The following is a 21,260-nucleotide window of genomic DNA, read 5'->3' on the forward strand; positions in this document are numbered from 1 at the left end:
AGCCCTTAACTTTTCTGTTCTTCTGAGCGAGTCAATCCAAACTCAAGTGCACAATTCAAAATACAAACGTATGTGCAGCTCTTCCGTCTTTCTGAGATTTAAAGTTCTGAAGTGCTGTGGGTGCAGTGTTCTGTGTTGAGATGGTAGAGCCATGCAGAGTCCTTGTCAAACATCCTAGGCGGCCGTATTGCCACATTCCAAACAGTACTGTGGCAGTTCATTTGCTGAAACCTTGCATGTGTTGAATAGAAATATATTTTTAATTACAGTCGAGATGTATAAACAGTTGTTAGCTGCACTTTTTAACAAAACCTGTTCTCTAGGTTGGACGAAGTGGCAATATTCCAGCTGGAACAACTGTAGATACAGACATTACACATCCATATGAGTTTGATTTTTACCTCTGTAGCCATGCTGGAATACAGGTATGATTGTTTCTTTGTAAGTAAATGTGAATTTAGAACATGTTGGGCTTTCTCCCTTTTGTGACACTTGCGTTTACAAACAGTTATTTAGTAGGGAAATGTCATTTATCTCAGTTTTATCTCAGATATCACATCATTGTGAGAGTAAGTAGTATTTGCTTAAGAGGTGGTCTCTGCTACACCCTTAAAACTTGCATTGATGGTAAGTGATGCTTTTTAAAGTTTGTTTTGAAGAGGTGACTTTATTTTGTACCCTTGTTATTTCTGAAAATAAAACTTGCTACTTTTAGGATTTATAACCACAACGAAATTAACATTGAATCAGGCTTTTAAATATAAACAGTTTGAAAGACCGAAGGCAATGTTTGACTGTTCACAGACTAAATGCAGACTAGTGAATAACAGGCTGTGGAAATTAAATCCGACAATGTGGTGGTATTGCCAGCAATACAGTGGAGAGTCAATAACAAAAATTATATCAGGATATTGCTTAAAAATGAAAAAAAAAAAAAACCCCGCCAAAACCAAAAACCCTCTTTAAATTTTTGTGCGTCTGACCACATTGTCACTCATTTTGTTTAGGTTGGGTGGACAGGTTTTCTTCTCCAGTTTTTATCATTGCAATGTTTTTATTCTGGAGTTCAAAACTGCTGCTGCTTTTCTCCACTTACATGTCTATCTTTATGCTAGGTCCAGGCAAGCTAGTTTTTGGCCCCTTGGAAAAAAAATAGTATCAATATAAGTTGAAGCAGAAATGCCAGATGTAGTTGTAGCTCATTGTTTTTAATATAGCAAGTCACAAAGAAGTCTTAACTAAATTGATACTTTTTATATTTTTTTAATTATTATTTTATTTTCAAAAAAGAGAGACTTCTATCCTGGCTAAAATACAACTATTGATCTAATTCAGTTACACCGGAGTTAACTCTTGCAGTTTATCCCACCCTTTGTGGGAAGGAAGCAGGAGGGAAGAGGAGTGTACACTCCAAAAGAGTATCTTTCAAAGTAATGCATCATTTAATAGAGAGCAACGAGTTCCTAAGAACCGTACTCGGTATTCAGTACTTGGTGGTGGTCTATAAGGAAACGTTAAGTATTGGTGGTGAAAGTCAGCATGTATCTGGGGGGAACCTTGACACACGAGTGACATGCGAAAATCGGATTCAGCGTAATGCCAAAGAGCAAGGCAACTCTTGGGCCTGTAGGAGAGATGGCATCGTGTGTGTTTTGGTGTAGAACTCTGTAGGTAACTTCTGAACTACTGGAACCATTTCTAGTGTTTGTACTTTAAGTTAGGGTGCTGAGGAATTGGAAGGAGCTAAAAGCGGCAGTTATTTCTCTGGGAGATGTGTCTCAGTGAGAAACAGGTTTAATTCAAGGTAGTTAAGAGGTGGTGTAATCATCGTTCAGTCATGTTGGGAGCACATTTTGATCATTGAGGATTATCTAGAAGGCATGTGTTGTTTTTTTTTTTTTCCAAGCAAGAATAATTAGAGTAACATAATCACGTAAGTGTTCATGTAAGACTTCTTATTAATCTTTAACTACATTTAGGGCTGACATAAAACTGAATTGTCTTTGGCTTCTGTTATGTAGGAGTTCAGACTAGGTAGTCTGGCCCTTTCTGAACTTAATCTGACTTGATTGTATGGAAAAAACAGATAAGTGAATTTATCTTCCCTTCTTCTTAGGGTACCAGCCGTCCCTCACACTATCATGTTTTGTGGGATGATAACTGTTTTACTGCAGATGAACTTCAGCTGCTGACTTACCAGCTCTGCCACACATATGTGCGCTGTACACGATCGGTTTCTATACCTGCACCAGCGTATTATGCTCACCTGGTAGCATTCAGAGCACGATACCATCTTGTGGACAAAGAACATGACAGGTAAATGAAAACGTGTGCTTAAGTTTTTGTCCCCATTGGTCTTTGCTCCATTGTCAGGCATGAGCCATCTGACTATAGGTAATTACCACTCATTTTGTAGTTAATTTTTGTTACTTCTGGGACTAGTGTTAAGATAGTCATTCCTGACAGCTGCTGCTCAGTATCAGACAAGAGTGGGTTGGTGGACTCTACTAAATAACACTCAGATTAAAAGAATTTAGTTTTATAAAGTATTCTGGTATTACTTTGACGTGGTCTGAGAGAATCAAGCCATGCATTTAGTTTTTTGCTTTAGAATTAGAGTGGTTGTGCATGAAGAAAATGTTAAGTGCCTTCCGCTCACTAACTCTGCTTTGTACGTCAGAACTGTTCTATAACTTTCCAGCCGTCAACGTATTTGTAACAGGCTTATTTTTAGATGGACAAGCTGAGCAGCTAAGGTAAGGGGATTTCTCAAAAGCCTTGAGGTTGCTGGGTGAACAGACAAGTAGATTTTTCTCAGTATCCAGTTCTATTACTGTTGCCATCTTGCCCTCCTGAACGTTGAAGAGATGAGAAGGCAGCTTTTGATCTGAATTGATGGGATTTACAGCCCTGCTTGTGTCTCTCATGTTCTTGCAGTGCTGAAGGAAGCCATGTTTCAGGACAAAGCAATGGGAGAGATCCACAGGCCCTCGCGAAGGCTGTACAAATTCACCAAGACACCTTACGCACGATGTACTTCGCTTAAGTCAATAAAACGGGAGCATACTCACTGAAAGGAAGAACTGAAAAATTAAGCCACATACAATGTATGTTTCCAGTGGGGTTGGTTTATGGGGTGTGCCTCCGATCATGCTGAAGTTGACACTGTGCAGGGCCGAGAGGCTAACCCTTAAATTGACACAAGGAAGATTGTTTACTTCATCGAGGAACACAGCACTATTATGCAATATGAAACCAGCCAACTGCTTTTTTGGCGCGGTCTCCTGTAGGAAGCACCGCCATCTTTTTTTTTTTTTTAATTTCTCGTAGTTTAACCCTCTTATGCCTTTACCTCAAGTTGCTCGGCAGCACAACTATCTCTGCAAAAAAAAAAAGTAACAATAAAAAAATCAATGGTATAAAAAAAAAAAAAGGCAAACCACCTTTATAGGAACAATCACAATGATTGTTTGGGGGAGGGAAGTGTGCAAAAAAAAAAAGTATTAAGTTTTTTACCCCACTGCATTGAGGAATCTTTCTCTCAATATCGCCATCAAGCATTCGAATGTGAACATATCCAAGTACATTTGAATGTACAGCACTAGCTAGGAAAAAAATGAGGAGGGGAAGATGTTTTGCACACTAATACAATAATTTGAACATAATTTAGCCAACTGCTGCCTTTGTGTCTTTCTTCACAGCTTTGGAGTTCTCAGCTCCAATGGTTCCCTTCTAAAAAGCAAAGAAGCTAGTGGTAGTATGTGCAGGCAGTAGTGATCCAAACTCTTCTTGCTCCCTGGTGAATTTACTAAAGCTGCTGTTTTACCTAGTCCAAAAGTTTCAATTATTTTCTATCTGGCAAGTCAAATATGTTGAAGCTTCAGGTGAGATCAGATGTCCCAAGTTTTATGGGATTGCATCTAGTAAACACCAGAACTGAAACTTTAGAGCTAAGGTCTTTTTGGAAAAAAGAAAAATGCTAGTTTACTTGCTGCCTCTCACACCTTAATGTGATTTCATATGTATGTGTTTTTGAAGTTTAGCTTCCTTTTGTTTCTTTTATATTTATTAGAGTAATAATAATGCTTTAATTTAATTATTACAGAACATATGGTCAACATCAACTTTTATTTTTTAGAAATGTAACCATGTTTATTTTTAAAAAAACTGACAACTTGTTTTGCTATCTTTTAGTGCAATAAGCATTCTAAAGGAAAACTGTGTCCATTGAGCTGTACTAAAGCAGTGTTTGTACCACTAACTGTGGAAGAATGGACACCTCCATGATTTTAAAAGGACAAAGTAAAAGCCTTAATTTTGAAAGGAAAGTTTTATAGTCAGAAGGAATCTTGTATTTTCCTTTTTTAAATCAAAAAATAGCAAAAAATGCTTCTAGAATTCTGCGAGCTTTACTTGTCACTGCAGTATTTTGATTTAACAAAGGAATTGGCTGTATTTTTGGCTTTGAAATGTGGAGGATATTTGAATTAAATGCAAAGGGTTTTTTATTAAGATCTAAGTTTTTACATGCTTAGTTAAATCTATTTGACATCAGTAAAATGTCTGGAATCAATAAACAGTTTTTAGGCTTTTTTCCTCTTTGATAATGACTTTCCTTTTAAAATTAAGTTATTGGTAACTTCATTTCACTCTGCAAATAAAGAGGGCTGGGATAGTTCTAACATGTTAAATCACTGAAATGTGAAACAAATTAATGGGACTCTTTCATTCCACTTTAAAGGTAAAACAATATTTAAGATGTCAGAGACAAGCATTTGTTCAATGAGGGGACTGGGGAGTTTTGCACTTTGTAAACTCGTGAACTGCATTTTTGACTGTTTTTACTTGCACTGGTTCATAGTATATATACTGCAGATCGTTTGTATGGGCATTGCTGTTATCCCAGCCCTTCTGAACTCCACCTGCTCTCCACATGAAAACCAGTGGGTTGGTCTAAGTAGCTTATCTCCTGTCATTCTCATGAAATCCGCTGTTTGCCAATATACTGTATTTTGAGCCTAAAATCTGAGCCCATTTTGCTTCAACAGGCATGATGCTCCCCCGTTATTTTTCTGCCAGAAAACAAAGTACTGTATTTTGTGCATTTGTATATTGTATTGAAATGTACGTAGTGCTGTTCACAACACTGTCTCAAAGAGCTTTACTAAACAGTTAGTGTATATACGTATTTTATCTCCCGATACCAAGGAAGATAATGTAAAAAGACTAACTTTGCAAAGTTAAAATTGCACTGGAAATAGTCGTGACGGTGGGCAGTTGGCGAGCGGCTCGGGGGCCCCCGGAGAGGAGTGGGGGGGTGATCAAGGGAGACTCGGCAGACCCTGACCTGGCTGAGAGTCCCTGGGGTCCGGGGGCAGCAGCGCCCACGGAGCAGGACTGGCCCAGCCGCGCTCTTTGATGTCTCCATGCACTTACCTTCAGCGCCTTCAACTAAACCCGCTGCAGGGAGGTTGGTCTCACTAAATAAGTTGAGCAAGATGGTTTCCGACAGTTTTCTTGGTCTGTGACCTGTCCGTTTCCTCTCAGAAGCACTCTAGCTAGTAGTTCTGTTTATAAAAGGTTCAGGTTAGGCTTTTTACAGAAAATTGTTTTAAAATAGAGAATTTTTTTAAACAAAAACCTATTTTACGAAGAATTCTCGTGGATTTCTGGTGTTTAGATGAAAATTCCTTTTTAAAAAGTCTTTTAACGCTCCTTTCAAAGACACTGTATGCTTCTTGTCCTGCCCACGCTCAGTGACTATGATTTTTGAGAAGCTTTTTTGCTTGCTACTTTCACCAAAAAATAAATCAAAGCAACTTCATTGGGAAAGTGACTCCAATTATATATCGAGCTAGCATTTTACCTGGTTTTCATGTGAAGAGTATTTGGAAGTTTTAATCTCTATTCTTGGTTTTGCAAATATCTACGTAAAGTGCCGATACTTATTTGTATTACGATATCAAGTTACTGGCGTTGTGAGGGCCACACGTTTATGATGCTGTAGCTGCTATATTTATTTAAGTGGAGATGGACAATTACTGCACTAAGGAATGAGGAGAAAAGCAAGGAATCAAGGTTAGTTAGATATCTTGTTTTTTTCAAAAGAGAATTAATGGTGTGAAATATCAAGTGTAACAAAGGGTGCTGTCATTTTAACTGAGATTAAATAGCCAGATATTCTTCCTTTGTTTAAAAACATATATATTTTGATGTTTGCAGTTTGGGGGTGGGGGGTCGGGATAAATGGTACCTCATCTGTGGTGGCAGTTTCCAGTATATTTTCAGAGTATATGGATTTCTTTTATTTTTGTACCTGCTCTCCTTTAAAAAGAAAAAAAAATCTCAAATGTAATGTGCTGTTTGGGGAAACCTTGAGTGGCGTACCAGATCCCCTCTCGTGCTGGGAGCTGTCTGTATATAGTCCAAAGAGGGATGCGGGCAAAGGCTGACAGTTCTACTTTCTCTGCAGACATACCGCCCTCCTGTATACGCCTGTCTGGAGAAACAGTTCCTGTCTCCTAGGTCACTGTACCAGTTTGACTGTACCGAGACCTCACTTGTACCTAATGAGTGCCACTAATTGCTCCCGTGGTGGGAGCACCCAGGGGCCCCGGCACTGGGCTGGGGAAGGAGCATTCTTACGGTACCGGCCACGCGACCCTGCGGCTGCGGCGCTGGTAATGTGCCGAGAGCGGGAGCCGCTCCCGGGGCTGGTGGCAGTGCTTCTCGTAACCCAGCTGCGAGCCTTGCCGAAACCCGCGATCTAGCCACTGGTCGATCCAGATTTGGAGAGGAGTAGAGTGTTTTTGTAGTTGAGGCGTTAAACATGCAACATCTGCTAACAGAATGACTGACTCCACTGTAAGTAGCTTTTTTCCTTTGTAGGGCACTTCAGCTGTGGCCATTTTACTCAGGATCGCTGTATTACTGTTAAATGTGTCATCTGGCTGAACGCGTCCAAAAGTTATTTTTGTAGGGTTCATTCTGGCATTCTTTTGGAAGTTTGTTTGGCCATAGAAATGGTTTTCAGGAGTAAAGTGGGTTTCTGGAAGTTGTCAGTCGAATTATTTCAAGATGCTATCGGTCCTAAAGTATTTTCACTTCTTCATTTTTGTCCTGTAAAATGCTCAACAGAAGATACCAGATAGTCATCTTCTGTACAAATCCCAGCTACAAATACTGGTTTTCTACTAGTCTTGAAGTCCACTCTGGTGAAATTCCAAGTTCAGCCTACACTTAAAAAAGCTTGAGGCCTTTTTTTTTTTTATACTTTCTTCATATCTTGTCCTCTTTTAATATTTTCCCAGTTTTGTGAACTGAGGGTTTAGAACCTTTACTCAAAGCACTTTTATAACCAAGGAATCAAAAGCTCAGATTATGTACATTGAAACTATAAATTCCGTTTTCAGAGATCGTTATTTCTAAATGGCCATCGTAGTCTGTGGTCACGCCAGGCAGATGCTCTGTCCCTTTCAGTGCTGTGGATGTCAAAGGGAAAGATTCCCGTCTTTCTACCCAAAGATGGTACTTTAGATCGATGTGGGCTATTAGGATATCGTTTTTGTTTCGGCACCTGTTTCAATAAAACTTCACTTAGCCAATTCACTTATTGTTTTTTGTAAATCTGAAAAAATAGTGGTTAGAGCTTGAGCTAGTTGGTGCTTTCTGCTAGTAGAAGATTTTGTACTGTCAGTAGTTGAGCTATGAACGAGATGGGTACAGGATCCGACTTTTTACCTCCCTAGCAGAGTCTCAAGAATCCTGATCTCTATAACACTAAAACAAAACCAAATTGTTGTCCCTGAGTAGGCAAAGGTGCATATGGAGGGGAGGGAATTGCAAGGGAGAGGCTTGCGAGGGAAAATACCGAAGCATCAGTGTTACAGAAACAAGGGTGTCGATGGAGAGACTCCATCCCCTTTCCATCCTGCGTGCCCTGGCCTTTTCAGATCCTGTCTGAGGTACCCCCTCGCCTGACACGGGTAGTTAACGTAGGGTCCTTTCAAAACAAATCAGTTCCACTTGGAGTGATTTTTATTTTTTTTAAGCAAGACAGTCCTCAGAAAGTGCCTTTTTAGAAGATGGTGCTGTAGATTTTTATTTTCCAGTTGTACGTGGCTGAAAATTTAAGATAAATTATTGAAAATGCCAAGTGTTTGATGGTATCTTTCAGGTACTTTCAAGCATCAGCTTTGAGTCAGGACCAAGAATAACCAGGAAGGTGTTTTCATGTGGAGGGAGAGGCATTGAGGAGCGATCACCAAATTCAGCTGGTAGGCTGGAACCAGGTTTGATTTAGTCAATGCAATTTACCTCTTCGCATTGAGGGGTGTGTGGGTGGGGGGGTGTAGGAGAAGCAACAGCACGGGGCTTCTGGGGTGATGTAATTAGTGCTGAAAGGGAATCCATAGCTGTTGAGGGGTGCCGTCTCTTAGATGTAGCAAGCTCCCAAAGATGAAGTAGACAAAAGCCGCCTGATGACTTGCGAGAGGGTCAGTCCTGCTGCGAGCAGACCTCACGTGGCTGCATGTTCAAAGGAGCGATGTGCACGTGTCGGTGGGGCTTCTAATTCCCACCTCAGGGTGGGAATGGCTTGTGGGAGGGGGTGCTGCCCCGCTCTGACGGCTGAAGAGGGTGTTGGGTCCACAGCGAGTTTGGTGAGCATTCCTCCGGTCAGGAAAAGCTGTAGAGTAGACTATTAAACACTGCACCTCAGTAACCTTGTAATGCTGCATAAAGTAATAATAATAGCAAAGTTCTGCTTTGATTACACTGTAATGTGCTTGCACATGCCTGCAAAAAACACAAAACTTTCATTTTTGTAATGGTCTTAATAGCAGTTATCAGACTTTTTCTTTTATGATGAACCTTGTCCTTTATTGTGGTGTTTCTGTATATTTATTGGTAATCTGTGTGCAGCTCATAGGTCTGTGTGTCTGGTCTGTGTTTTGCTTTTAACACTTATTTTTAGGTGGGAGAAGTTTCTGAATGTTCTATTTTTCTTCTCTGCTTAACTAGTCATGTTTGAGAGGAGACTGAATAAACAGCCTGAGAGACAGACTACTTCAATTGGTACCTTGTTTCTTTCAAACTAAAATGACTTTGTGTTCATTTGAATTACTGTTCATACAGTATTGGGCATTTAAGATGTAGAATAACTTGATGTCAGGATATTTTTGAATATCAGGAGCTTAAACGCAAAACTCCCACTTTAATTGCAAGTGGTATCTTTGCAGGAATATGTTCGTGTCCGGCCTTTTTCTAGGAGTAAGCAGAGCTTTTCAACATCTCTTTATTTGGACACGATCAACAAAATATTTGAGGTACACGGTCCCAGAGCGGGGCAGTGCCCCTTGTTGGAGCTGCTCACACCTCTTTTTGGAGGGGACGCTGTCGAATCAATGCGCAATACAGCGCTTACGCTACCCACAGAGACTATGAATTAAGTATCTTTTTGCTGTGTAGATTTCTTCTGATTCAAGTTAGAGAAATGAAGTGATGTTCCGTGTAGTTTGTTACCAACTCTTTTGTCTTACTACAGTGCCCAATGCCACGTTGTTGGTATTTAAGCTTGCAATGATGTTAAATTATTTTATATTCCCGGTTTCTTAATGTTGTTAGGCTAGGATTTAGAAAGCATTTTTTCAGTCTAAATTCTGAGCCAAAACTGTGTCTCCTATCCCTTTTAGTAGTAGACGTTTTTATCTTTTAGACTATAAAGGGCCAAAAATCTTGCACCATCAGCTTGTTTGCAGCAATACTCTCCATCTCTTCCCTTGCCTATCAACCAGTTTATTTTCTATCTGCATTTTGCAAATACCGAAGCTGTTGTGATTTAGAAGGAAGTTTCTGCCTCTTCTTTCTATTGAAAGAAACGAAATAGACTTGTGTCTGGTGATGCTGGTTTATTGGGCACAGATCTCTTCCTAGAAGTCTTGCCTTGGTGGTGATGAACTGTAGCACACGTGGGTTTAATTACAGTAGAAATGTTCTGTATGTTTCTGTTGCATTTATTGGAGGGTGCATGATGTTTTAAAGTAGCCAATTTAAATACAAGCTAATAAACCACTGAAGATGTAGACACTCTATTAACAATAAAAAAAACCAAACAACAAACCAAAAAACCCAACAATGCAGTGCACGTGGATAGTTTTAATTCATCCTCCTTCCTGGCAGAGTTTGAGACTGAGGATTTGCTGTGATTGATGCTTCTCATAGTAAATTGTGCTGGGATTAATCCTAAAACTGAACTGACTCAGCTCTATGTTTTATGAAGAGGCGAAGTGGTGGTAGTGACTGTGCTATTAAACCAATAGTAGAAAGCTCTAAAAAATGCAAGGAGGAAACTTGTCTTCATACTGAAAAAGCTGACTATACTGAAAAAATCTCATGCTGCTAGAGCCTTGTGAACCTGTATCTTTGCATCCACAGTTTACCCAAAAAGACCCCACATGACTACTTCAAAAACTAATACATGAGGGGAAAAGTATTTATTTTTTTTAAGAGTGCCTGTTCACCTCCTAAAAGGACCGTGCTGAGAAGCAGGTGGCAGTGCCTGTAACAGCTGTGTAGTTAAATCAAACTGTCTGGGTTTGTATCTAAACCTTGAAGCTACCTTAACTTGGTTCAAAACAGATACAAGTTCCAGTAGATCGGTGCTATTTGAAACAACGGAGCCAAGGGGGGTTGTGAGCAATATCTGACCCCTCCATAAACCACAAATGCTCTGATAGATTTCTGGTTGCAATTTTCACGCAGTTCACGCTGAAGTGTGCCTGGTTACCAAGAGAAACGGCGGCAGGCAGTTGTAGAGTTCATTTTGCTGTAGCACTACAGTTGCTCTGCTTTTCCTCAGCTCTTACCTACCTCCCTGTTCCCTGCCTCCACTGCCTATCTAGAATTAACCGTGTTGAGGACACTGTAGCTGAATCAGCTCTCGATGTGAGGGGCGGTGGTAGAGCGATGGCAATGAATAGAACTGCCCGAAGAGATCAAGGATGGGTAGGAGTTGGGTGGATGTCAGGTAAGCTGTGGTCAACTCGAGCCCTTAGGGAAATTGATGGGAAGGTCAAACAGTAGCTTAGGTGTCCTGAACTGTTCGTGTTGGACTTGAACTCGTTGAGAACAAGCATGTGCCTTTTTCTGATCAAGAAGCAAAGCTGGAAAAACTTGCATTTGCATTGGTAGTACGGTTAGTATTTTTCTTAAACTGTTTATAAAGCTTGAAGTCCTTGATCAGAATGGAGTTGGTTTTGTGTTGAATTACTTAGTGAGCCCTGAATTATTTGTGAATTAGAGCTACCCAGAGAGGAGAAGCCTTTAAAATAAGCGGTTTCTGGAGAGTAATGTTATCAAGTAAGCATATTTCCTGGTAGACTTGCAATTTTTTAAATACAATTTAACCTTGATATGTTTCTCTACCTAATGAGAATCATTAATTCTGCCTTTATTTGAATGTTGCCTGTCCAGTAATGTTTTCATGCTTTACTGTGCTCCTGCAGCTTTCCATACACTCCATTGCTTCTTCCCCTTTCCCATGTTTGGTGGCTGTAAGGACATGAAGAATGTTGTCCAGTGAATGTTGGGGAGCAGTGCAGAGGTCTGATTAAGTGGGAACGTGGAGGTGAGGATTTAAACATCACAGATAATCCGGTAATTAAGAACCAGCAGCTGAGGGTGGTGATGTCTGCAAACAAGATTGTGTGGTCTCTTGGGGATGGAAAGAGCAAAGTGGTACAAGGGGAGAAGAGATCCCCCCCCTCCTCTGATATCCGGGCACTAGTAGAGGGAAGTCTGTCATAGGCTGTGCTGCGCAAAAGTAGGCGCCTGTGTCCTTAGATGCTAGTTTGGGCTTAAAGCTGCTAAAAAAGTGGATTTTCAGACCGAAATGGATTTGTATTTGATGCAGTTTTGAGTTTCCCGGCCAGGAACTCTGGTATTAACGCTGGTTCTGAATGGGTTCCCTCTCTGACCTCAAGTAAATGATTCTGCCTCGTTCTTCACCCTATCTAGAAAATGTTTATGATGATTCACATCGCCTTACGAGAGCTGACAGGTGTTCTGAGGATGAACCATGCTGTGGAAGTGCTAAATTCTTGATATAAACCTGTGCATCTTCTTACAAGTTTGCATCTTTGACTGACACAGTTCTGTTCGGAGTCCGTCTCCGATGTGAGCCTGCGCTCTTCCCTTACACCTCATGGCAGCTCTGCCCGAGGAAGGCCATCGGGATCACTCCCACAACATTTACCTGCTGTTTTCTTTTAAGATAATCTGTTTGTTGCAAAACGGACTGTCAGAGGGCAAGTTTATTTAAATGAAAGTTGGGGTTTTTTTCATTGCTGAGAATTATGTAGGTCTTTCAAACACATTTGGCAGTTGGAAAATTAATACCTACTGTAATACTATCTAGCAGCACCTACTGTAATACTATCTAGCAGCACAGAAAACTGTGACTAATATGTTGAGTTTAGGGCTATGCTAGCCCATAAATCATAGGTCCACAACCCATTTAAGTACAGGTGTGCAAAAATTAGTTATTAAAATAGTTGCTAATAAACTTTCATTACTCTTACACTTGCAAATCTCTTAAATAGATTCAAAACCGGTTTCATTGATAGAAAATCCGTGTCTTGCCGGTTAGTGTTCACTCGGGCATAATAGCAAAGTAATACCCACTGGAGCAATGCTAAATTTAAAGAACCTTTTGAAGTTTTTGAACCTGATGGTGTGCCAGCAAGGTGGAAACTTGAGTAGTGCTCTTTAACTGGCGAGGAAAATTGGACACCAAAAAAACTCAGTGAGAGGAAGACTGCTAGAGCTGAAGTTTGACTTGTGACTTCTGGCAACGTTGCAGTGAAGAATGGCTTCTTTTGGGTACTTGGGTTTGTACATCACTTTCCTCCTGTGGCTATAGTTTTTAGTTTTCTTTGGACTTGATTTCTATTCTTCAGCAAAATGTTCTCATTTCTGCAGTTTTCAGTGTTGAATTTAGCCTTGAGACAATGTTGTTTTCCTGCAGAAAACCCTGCTTCTAGAAAGTTGCATTTTGTGTCTTGTTTTGCAGGCAGTTCCTAAAAGCTAGCCTCAGCACAGCAATAGACTTGGCAGAACGAGTTTTTTGGTCTGAAATGTTGATTTTTACAGGCTCGTTGCCCAGCCCCTTACTGCCATGACCAGTGACACCGGTGTACAGATCAGCGTTTCACAGGTTAGGTGCCGCACTTTGGGCTCACAGGGTACAGATTCTCCTGTCTTATATTGTTTCTTCCCTTGGTGTAAGCAGTTAAGCTTCCCCAGGTAGTCTGTCGGTGGGTTAACAGCGTGGTTGCTGTTTGTGGGGAAAAATGAGGCTGTTTACGTGGCCTGGAGGCGTGTGATCGTAGATAAGAACGTTGTCTATCAGCAGGTATTACTGTAAAGCTTTCACGGTAATTGGTAGTATTCGGTTATGAGCCAATCTGGGTATTAAAGTATCTTCAGGAGAAGGTGGTTCAGGTGGCATAGTGTGTGCCATAAACATTGCGAGTGATCAACCTGTATTTGTTTAGGAGACTGCTGGAAGCAATGTTGTGCATATAAATTTTGCGTATTTACCATATGTTTAAATTGAAAAAAAAAATAAATATTGTGCTGTTTGGGATTCCTTTTCAGAATAAAATTCTAATAAAGCAGTCCGGTGGATTGAGATTCCCTTCTATGTGTATGTCTTGCTCTTTTTCATATGCTGGTAACTGCTCCCCTCGCGTTTTGGTGTTACCGTCACTTAAGCAGGAACTCGAATGTGTTCCCACCAACTGGGGGTTTCCAAAGCAAAAGGGAATTGTTTCAAGAATAAAGTAGAGCTGTGACTTGAGACATTGCACAAATAGATTGTAGACGGATGGCAAACAAACTGGTAAAAGCCTTTATTTTTACTTAACCATCTTGACCATGTGTGCCTATTTGTATTGCGGATGTGGGCTGCAACCATGTGGGGCGGGAGGGAAACCATGTGTCGGTGTGTTTTGAGATGTACTTGCTAAGCAGAAGCGGTGTCCTCTGCCCTTCTCCCTTTCCAGACAAATTGTTCTTGCCAAAATTTTCTACCTGTTGCAAGAGTTGCTTTCTTTCCAGCACAGTAAAATGTCAACTTCTTTCACTGTTCCTTCCCTCTCGTAGGCATCTGTAACCTCTGTACGACTGTGTATAGTACACACAACAGTCATCAGATCTCTGCTGGCTTTAGATACCATCAAGTTGGGTGTATTGTAAACAAACCGTATTCATTTGAAAAATAAATTTTTTTTGAAATGCATATGTGATACTTTTTTTTAATACTTGCATCATTTTAATTTCTTCCCAAAGCCACGTTGCAGGAATGGATGGAGATGGAGGTGTTGGTCCGAGCTGGGGGGCAGCTGGAGGGAGGGGGGTACCAGGCACAGCTGCCAAGCCTTTGCCAGAAAAGAGTTTTTACTTTCAGCCTTTTCTATTTGATTTGATTTAATGCTATTTAATTTTAAAACCCAGGGCTCAGATCGGTGGTTTAAATCCTCCTGCTGTCCGCAGAGCTGGAGCTATGGTGGGAACGCGGTGGTCTCCGAGTTGCTGGCGTGGGCGAGCCCTGCACGGGGGTTACACCGTGTCCGTGGCGGGTTACACGGTGCGGGGGTTGTGGTTCTGCCGTTGTGACACTCGGTCCGGGGACCCCAACCCTCTCCCTGCCGGGAGGATGCCCGTCTGCTTGGGTTTCTTGGGTTTCTTTTAGTCATGATAATAACGATGACAGCTGGTTTGGGCGTTGCTTTGCCTCAGCTCGCAGCGTGCCCCCCGCTCAGCCCCGCAGCACCCGCACCGCGCTGCCGTCCCGGGGCCGCGAACCCCCGACGGGACGGGACGGGACGGGACGGCGGAGCGGCCGCTGGCCCCGCCCCGCTGCCTCGAGCCGCCGCCTGGCAACGGGCCCGCGCGTGCCTGGCAACCGGCCGGCGGCGGGAGCGGCCCTGAGGCCTCGGGGCCTGGCGGTGAGGGGAGCGGGGCCGGGGCTGGGGCTGACGGGGAGGTGACCGGGAGCAGGGTCTGCCCCAAGGAAGCAGGAGCGGGGCCGGGCCCGGGATGAGCCCCAAGGGAGCAGCAAGGCCCTGGCACGGTGGAGCTGGGGCACCCTGCTCAGGGCTGCCTGCGCCCAGCCTGGGTGAGGGCCCCTCTAGTTGGGGACTGAGCCCCTTCCCTGTTCCCCCCTTCCATCCACCTTCCCCTCTGCCCTGCAGCCCTTTGTGCCTTCTCTCCCGCTGGCTCTGCAGCCCCGAGTCCTGCCCGCAGGGCTTCCTTCCCTTTAGGAGCTCCCCTGCTTCTCTTCCCCAGCGGTCTTTGGCGCAGACGGCTGTGCTCAAGGAGCTCTCTCCCAACTGCCTGTGCCCGAGAGGACTGGGGGACTGCCAGAGCCAGGGAGGCTCTCTGCCCCCGAGCTCCACCTGGCTGTGGGGTTTTTGGGACCTGCAGTCTTTCAGGAGCTGCTCTGTTGATCGGTCTCTGCAATTCCTGCCAGTTTTGCAGGGATACGCTGGGTAGCAAGGACAATGGCTGCAAACTATACTGTTCCTGCAAAGCCTCCAAAGTCCCCTGGGACTGCAACCCTGGGCTGAGCCTTCGCAGCTGTAACAGAAGCAGAATGAGTAATATAATCAGCCATTTTGTCCGAGCTCAATAAATACCATGTGGGAGATGGTGCTGTGAGCAGTTCCTTGTCTCTGCAAATAGCAACTGCTCTCCAGAGACAGAGAGGTGGCCAGGGCTCTCCTCCTGGCCCAGCGGCAGAGGGTGGCTCCGCCTGCCCTGGTGCTTGCCAGGTTGTGTGGACACGTGTCTGCATTAGGCAAGATGCCAGGCTAGAGTTTGCTGCTGATTTCCTCGTGAAGAGCTTTCCAGTTTGTGGGTGCATCTCCATTTCTGGTGTACTGCGTGAATAAACATGAAAATCTTCCCCTCGCTTTTAGACACCTGTTTAGCGAGATGGCCACACTGAGTGTGAAACCAGGACAGCGGTTCACCTTGCCGGACTGGCACACCAACTCCCATCTCATCTCAGCTGATGCTGAACGCCAGCGTTCTGCTTCCCACCAAGTGCGGCAGGAAGCCCGAGCTCTCCGCAATGAAACCAACAACCAGGTGGGTCTTCTGGCAGCTTGGCTGCTCCGGGTTTGTCAGAACAGTGGGCTGAGGAGTATGGAGAGCGTCTAGATCTGGGCATATGGATGAGGGGATAGGAGAAGGCTTGACCTCTACAGAACCTGCTAAGTATGTACATTTACTTCCTGTAACCTATGTGCAGTGATGCATGTGTACTGTCATGAAATCCCTGGGCGTGATTCTCGTGTCTGTTGCAACTTGTGGTGTTTTCTCTGCTCTCCGTTTGTGTAGATGACCAGTACACTAAACGGCAATGTGTTGTACTCCTGTGAAGGGTCAGTCAACCCTGAAAACAGGGAAAGGCTTCAGCAAGATTCACAATTGCAATTTAAAAGAAAGTAATGGCGTTTCTCCTCTAATTCCAGACAAAATGGGATGAGCATGACAACCAAACCCGCCTGGCTGAACGTATCAGCAGTGTGAACAGATGGAAGGAGACCCTGGACAAATGCCTTGCAGACATAGATGTGGAAATTGATGCCTTAGCCAAAGTATGTTGGGAAGACAGATGGCTAGAAATCAACTTACACTCTCAACATGGGATGTTAAATAATTGAGGCTCATCTGCAATGGGCAAGCCCATATGGAGTTCAGGGGGGCTTATCAGAGGTGTCCTGAGATGCATACCTGAAGTGACTTCCTGGAAAGCCAGCTGCTGTGTTCTTGGCTGAGCCATGCCATTTTATGGAGCTGAGCATTGCATGCTCATGTTTGGGTGGGTTTTGTTGGGTTTTTTAAAAGCTCTGAAGGGTAATGAGAAATATGTTAACACCATCATTCAAAAATGTTTGATTTTAAATAGAGAATAGCAGTGAGACATCTCTCTGATTCTTTTAGTTCTAAACCCAGAGGCTGCAGCTCCTGGAGTTGTTAGCCCCTGGCGAGGTGCGATTCCCAATGCAAATAGCAGATGTAGAGCCTAGTGTGCTTGGCTCTTGCAATTTTCATCCCAGACTTGCTAAAAGGTTTCAGAACTGCAAAGCCAGGCAGTGCGAGGCCCTCTTAGCAAGGGTATCAGTGGGTTCCCCTTCCTTTCTTCCTCCTGTCCCTGAAGGAGACACCCTACACACCCAGCTGCCCTCTTCCTCCAGGTGAAGGAAGCAGCAGAACGTGCCCTCCAGGCAAAGAACTTGCCTTTGGATGTTTCCATCGACTGCCTGACGCTCCGTGAGAGCCGTCGCGCCATCGACGTGGTGAGGGACCCTGTGGAGGAGGAGCTGCACAAGGAGGTGAAGGTGATAGACAAAGCCAAGAGAGAACTGCAGCAGAGAGTGGATGAAGCCTTCGAACAGCTCTGGTGAGATGAATGACACAGCTTTTGACTTGACTCTGCCCTCCTCGCTTGGCCTCAGCAGTTTAATCTGGGGGACGGCAGATATCTTGTGCCACCTGCCTTGGTTCATGAAGCGGTGCCTTGGAGGTGTTAAAGCTCCCAGGCCCTAATCCCTCGTGGGTCACTGCCCCGCTGCAGGCAGGCAGGCAGGCAGGCAGGCAGCTCAGTTCACCAGTGCGCTGCCGGAGCAGAGCACGGGGGAACCAGGCGGGCAGGAAAGCAGGTGTGTGGCTCTTCCACATTGGGCCCAGTTCACCAGGAGGGCAGGAGCTCATCACTTATTTTAAAAAGGTGGCTGAGGTGGTGATGCAAGCTTTGGAACTTGTGAGCTGCCTCCTCTCTCTGCGTGCTCGCTGCTGACTCCAATCCTGCTTCTGCAGCCTCTTACAGGAAGTTCGCCAACAGCTGAGCCGTGACCACCGACGCAAGATGGAAGCATTGGAAATAGATCGCGTGTGCTTGTCCCTCGGTGTGAACTCTCCCAACATCTCCTTCAAGGTCAACCCAACACGGGTTCCAGACGGGTAAGGAAAGAACCTGCCCTTGTGTGGCCAGATCCTGGCTTTTTCCTTCCATGCTATATCCTGGCTTGATGGGTGCAGCCACAAAGAGAGCAAAGAACAGGAGCTGGCTGCTGGGATTTGTTATGGCTCTTGAATTGTGAAGCCACAGGCTTTTGGGAGTTATCTAAACTGTCACCGCAAAACCAGAGAAGCTAGCTGCCCTGCCTCCCTCGTGCTTGGCTATAGGCAACGCTCAGTAAGTAGTGTGGTATCAGCCTTTGGCACAGCTTATGGGGGAGCTGCTGCACATTTTCACTTGCTTGGCATTTCATAGCATGCTTTGGATGTGTCCCCAGTTTGAGCAGATGTTGGGCTCGGTGCAGGAGCCGTGGGGTAGCGATCTCCAGCTGGTGCAGTGAGGAGATCAGACAGGATGCGACCTCCAGAATTCCTGAATCATTTTGTACTGCACAAAGCCTTCTTGGCCTGCAGCAGGTGGTTCCTTTTGAACTGTCTTGCAAACACTCAACTTATTTTTATAACTGCTGATTTGTTCACAGATCAACTGCGCTTGATGAGTGGGAACAGAATAGCCAACGCAACAAGGAGCATGCTGAGGCAGAAATGAAAGCCTCGACTGAGCTCCGAGAAGCAACAGTGCTTGCCATTGCACAGGTAAATTAGTCCCTTGGCCATGAATCGGTGGTGCGGATGTTCCAGTGTGGGAGAACGGGCTGGCACGTGCTGTGGCCAGGGGAGGGGAGTTTTTGAAAAGATGGCATTGGCCCAATGGGCCCCTCTGAGAGCAGCTGCCCTCTGGGTTAAACGGGGAGCTTGGTTATGCTGCGGAGTTTGCAGCAGTCTCAGACACGTACCTGTCACTGTTCCTGCCTTTTGGCTACAGGGGGTGTGTGACCTGCGCGCGCATAGCAGCTGCCAGAACGCAGCTGGTTTTGCTCGCAGGCTTGTCCCAACCTCACAGGAGGCCGTCGCGAGTGACAGTTGTATTGGTGACTGCTGGGAGGGAGACACGTTCTGGATGTGTGTGACTGGAGCCTGTTCTCTCTTCAGACGAACAACGAGCTGGAGGCTCAGCGTGTAGCTACAGAGTTTGCCTTGCGCAAGAGGATTAGAGACCTGGAAAGAGCCTATGATGAGCTGAAATGGCAGGAGCGGAATGTAAATGTTGCTTCTTTGGTTATCAACCACAACCTTGGGTGGGAATTGAATCCAAAAGGTTGTTTGTTGTGTGGAAAGCTTGGCCTGAGCATGGTTTCCACATGAGAGCTGTTAAGAGGCACATGTACGATCCCTGCCCACATCCTACCTCCTCCTGCCATCACAGTTGCTGCTCTGGCATTTCACAGGAGCGGTGCCAGGTTTTGGCCTTTTTATTTCACCCCTGGTCTCAACCACTGTGGCCACAAAATACCATTAGCACTGCGCCTGCTCCGTGTGAAAAGCAGAGGGGTTCAGTACTCAGAAGCTCACCAGCTCTTGTTTAAAACCCATTCCCAGCCCAGTAAAAGCCCGGGCTGCGCGGGGGCTGTTTCCCAGTCTGTATCCCTGGCTGTCCCTCATGATACATGTCTTTATCCTTAGATGTTGGAGGAAATTGCTGAGATGGAGGAGGACATCCGACGCTTGGAGGAAGATCTTCGAAGGAAAGCGCAAGATCTGAAAGTGGCACACACCCGCCTGGAGACCCGCACGTATCGGCCCGATGTGGAGCTCTGTCGGGATCAGGTACCGGCCTCGCCTGGCACGCTCCCTGCCAGGAGGGACGGGGGGAACTGACAGGAACGGGGCCTCGTGTGGCTCAGAAAAACGTGGGTGCGCTTTGGAAAAAACTACAAGGGGCTGAGCAACAGATCCTACAGTCAGAGCACGGAAATCAGTGTCATAGCTGAGCTAGAAGGGGAACGAGAGGGGAACCGTGGCCTTTGTAAAACAACTCTTCAGCCCTGTTAACTGCTGTGCCCTTCTCCCTCCCCACCGTGCAGGTGCAGTACGGGCTCACGGATGAGGTCCACCAGCTGGAGGGAACGATCTGCGCGCTCAAACTGAAGCTAGCAGAGTCACAGTAAGTCTCCGGCTCTGGGGCCGAGCAGTGGCCCGACGTTGCCCACGTGAGGGACGCAGCTGCGTGCAGGCCTGGCGCTGGCACGTGTCCAGGAGCTGCATTTTGGAGCTCGCATCTGCTCGGATCAGGAGTGGAAATGAGTCTCTGGGCTGGGTGGGGAGCTGGACTGGGCTGCAGGGTGCAGGCAAGGCACAAGAGCTCTGTGTGCTGGGAGGGCGAATGGGGTTCCCACGGTCCCTGCTCGACTCTGACTTCAACCAGGCACAGACGGTTCTAAAACAGGGGAAAAAAAAACGGGTGAAAAGAAAGAAACAGAAGTGCTGCTCTGGGCTGGCATGGGGTCCCATGGAGCACATCTCTGCGCTGCACTCCAGGAGCAGCATGTGGGCTTGCTGCTCACAGCCCCAATGCTGCCGCTGTGCACCAAGAAATCCCCGATACATTCGTTCTTCGTACAGAGGCAAAGGCTGCGTGGGCATTTCTGCTGCCAGAAAGTGGGAAGTTGGGTGTTTCCTGTCCAACTTGGGAAGTGAATGCAGTGCTTGAACCCAGCTCCTCTCACTTCTGCTCCTTCCCAGGGGTGCCTTGGATGCGCTTTACAGACAACTTCACCGCATTCAGACAGACGTTGGCTACAAAGCCGGTTCCCTGGTGCTGGACAACAAGTGCATGGACAGCCGGAGAAAGCTCGTGGTCCCCACCGAGAAACTTGTGCCAGAGGTCGACACTTTCAACCGGACCACAAACCGTCCGCTCTCCCCACTGAGGAACGGGCAGCTGGAGCTGGCTTAGTGCGCCGGGGAGTGTTGTACAACGAGTCGCACCGAGGAGAAAGCTACCAGTGACTCAGTTCCGTAGCAAGGAAAGTGGACATCTGTGTCGTGTTAGGATAATGTAATTCTCCTCCCTCCTCCCAGTTTGTTATATAACTGTCTGTCCCCTTCCATGATGTTTATGGCCTCTTGCACTCCAAGGAGCGTTATAAACAATAAAGAGTCTGTCCCCAAAAGCAGTTGTCATCCGTCAGTGTTGGAAGCATTTTGTGGTGATTGAATCCATCTAGGTGTTGTATTATTATTATTTTTTTCAGTGTTTTTAAGTCCTTTACAGTGCAAGGCAGCGCTCTGAAAAGGGACCGTGTAACGGTGGCCGCGTGCCAGATCCGCTC

General features: G+C 45.2%; 2 protein-coding genes across 3 annotated transcripts in view; both read left to right on the top strand.

Moving 5' to 3' along the window:
• Positions 1–4,460, top strand: part of AGO3 (argonaute RISC catalytic component 3) — a 32,060-nt gene extending 27,600 nt beyond the window's left edge. Inside the window, exons 17-19 of the mRNA XM_054802184.1 lie at positions 324–425; positions 2,117–2,316; positions 2,938–4,460. Of these exons, the coding sequence (XP_054658159.1) occupies positions 324–425; positions 2,117–2,316; positions 2,938–3,046 (411 nt within the window). The 3' untranslated portion in view covers positions 3,047–4,460. The remainder of the gene's footprint in view (positions 1–323; positions 426–2,116; positions 2,317–2,937) is intronic.
• A 10,492-nt stretch (positions 4,461–14,952) lies between these two features.
• On the top strand, positions 14,953–21,098 carry TEKT2 (tektin 2). Of its 2 annotated transcripts, XM_054802464.1 has the most exons (10): positions 14,953–15,008; positions 15,981–16,152; positions 16,539–16,664; positions 17,265–17,470; positions 17,887–18,030; positions 18,570–18,684; positions 19,081–19,188; positions 19,612–19,755; positions 20,013–20,092; positions 20,671–21,098. In XM_054802464.1, exons 2-10 carry the CDS (start codon positions 15,997–15,999, stop codon positions 20,882–20,884), a joined length of 1,293 nt encoding a protein of 430 aa, XP_054658439.1. In that variant the 5' UTR covers positions 14,953–15,008; positions 15,981–15,996; the 3' UTR covers positions 20,885–21,098. The 2 variants fall into 2 exon arrangements, with proteins under 2 accessions (XP_054658439.1, XP_054658440.1); XM_054802465.1 differs by lacking the exon at positions 19,081–19,188 and having other exon boundaries at positions 20,671–21,092.
• Positions 21,099–21,260: the final 162 nt, after the last annotated feature.

The sequence above is a fragment of the Grus americana genome, chromosome 23, assembly GCF_028858705.1.
Source record: "Grus americana isolate bGruAme1 chromosome 23, bGruAme1.mat, whole genome shotgun sequence".
NCBI lineage: Eukaryota > Metazoa > Chordata > Aves > Gruiformes > Gruidae > Grus > Grus americana.

Excerpts from the sequence above, each read along its gene's own strand:
- TEKT2 (XM_054802464.1), top strand. The coding sequence starts at position 15,997 with ATGGCCACACTGAGTGTGAAACCAGGACAGCGGTTCACCTTGCCGGAC. Across the intron at positions 16,665-17,264 it reads AAATTGATGCCTTAGCCAAA|GTGAAGGAAGCAGCAGAACG; the intron begins GTATGTTGGGAA and ends CTCTTCCTCCAG. Across the intron at positions 19,756-20,012 it reads TGGAGCTCTGTCGGGATCAG|GTGCAGTACGGGCTCACGGA; the intron begins GTACCGGCCTCG and ends CCCACCGTGCAG.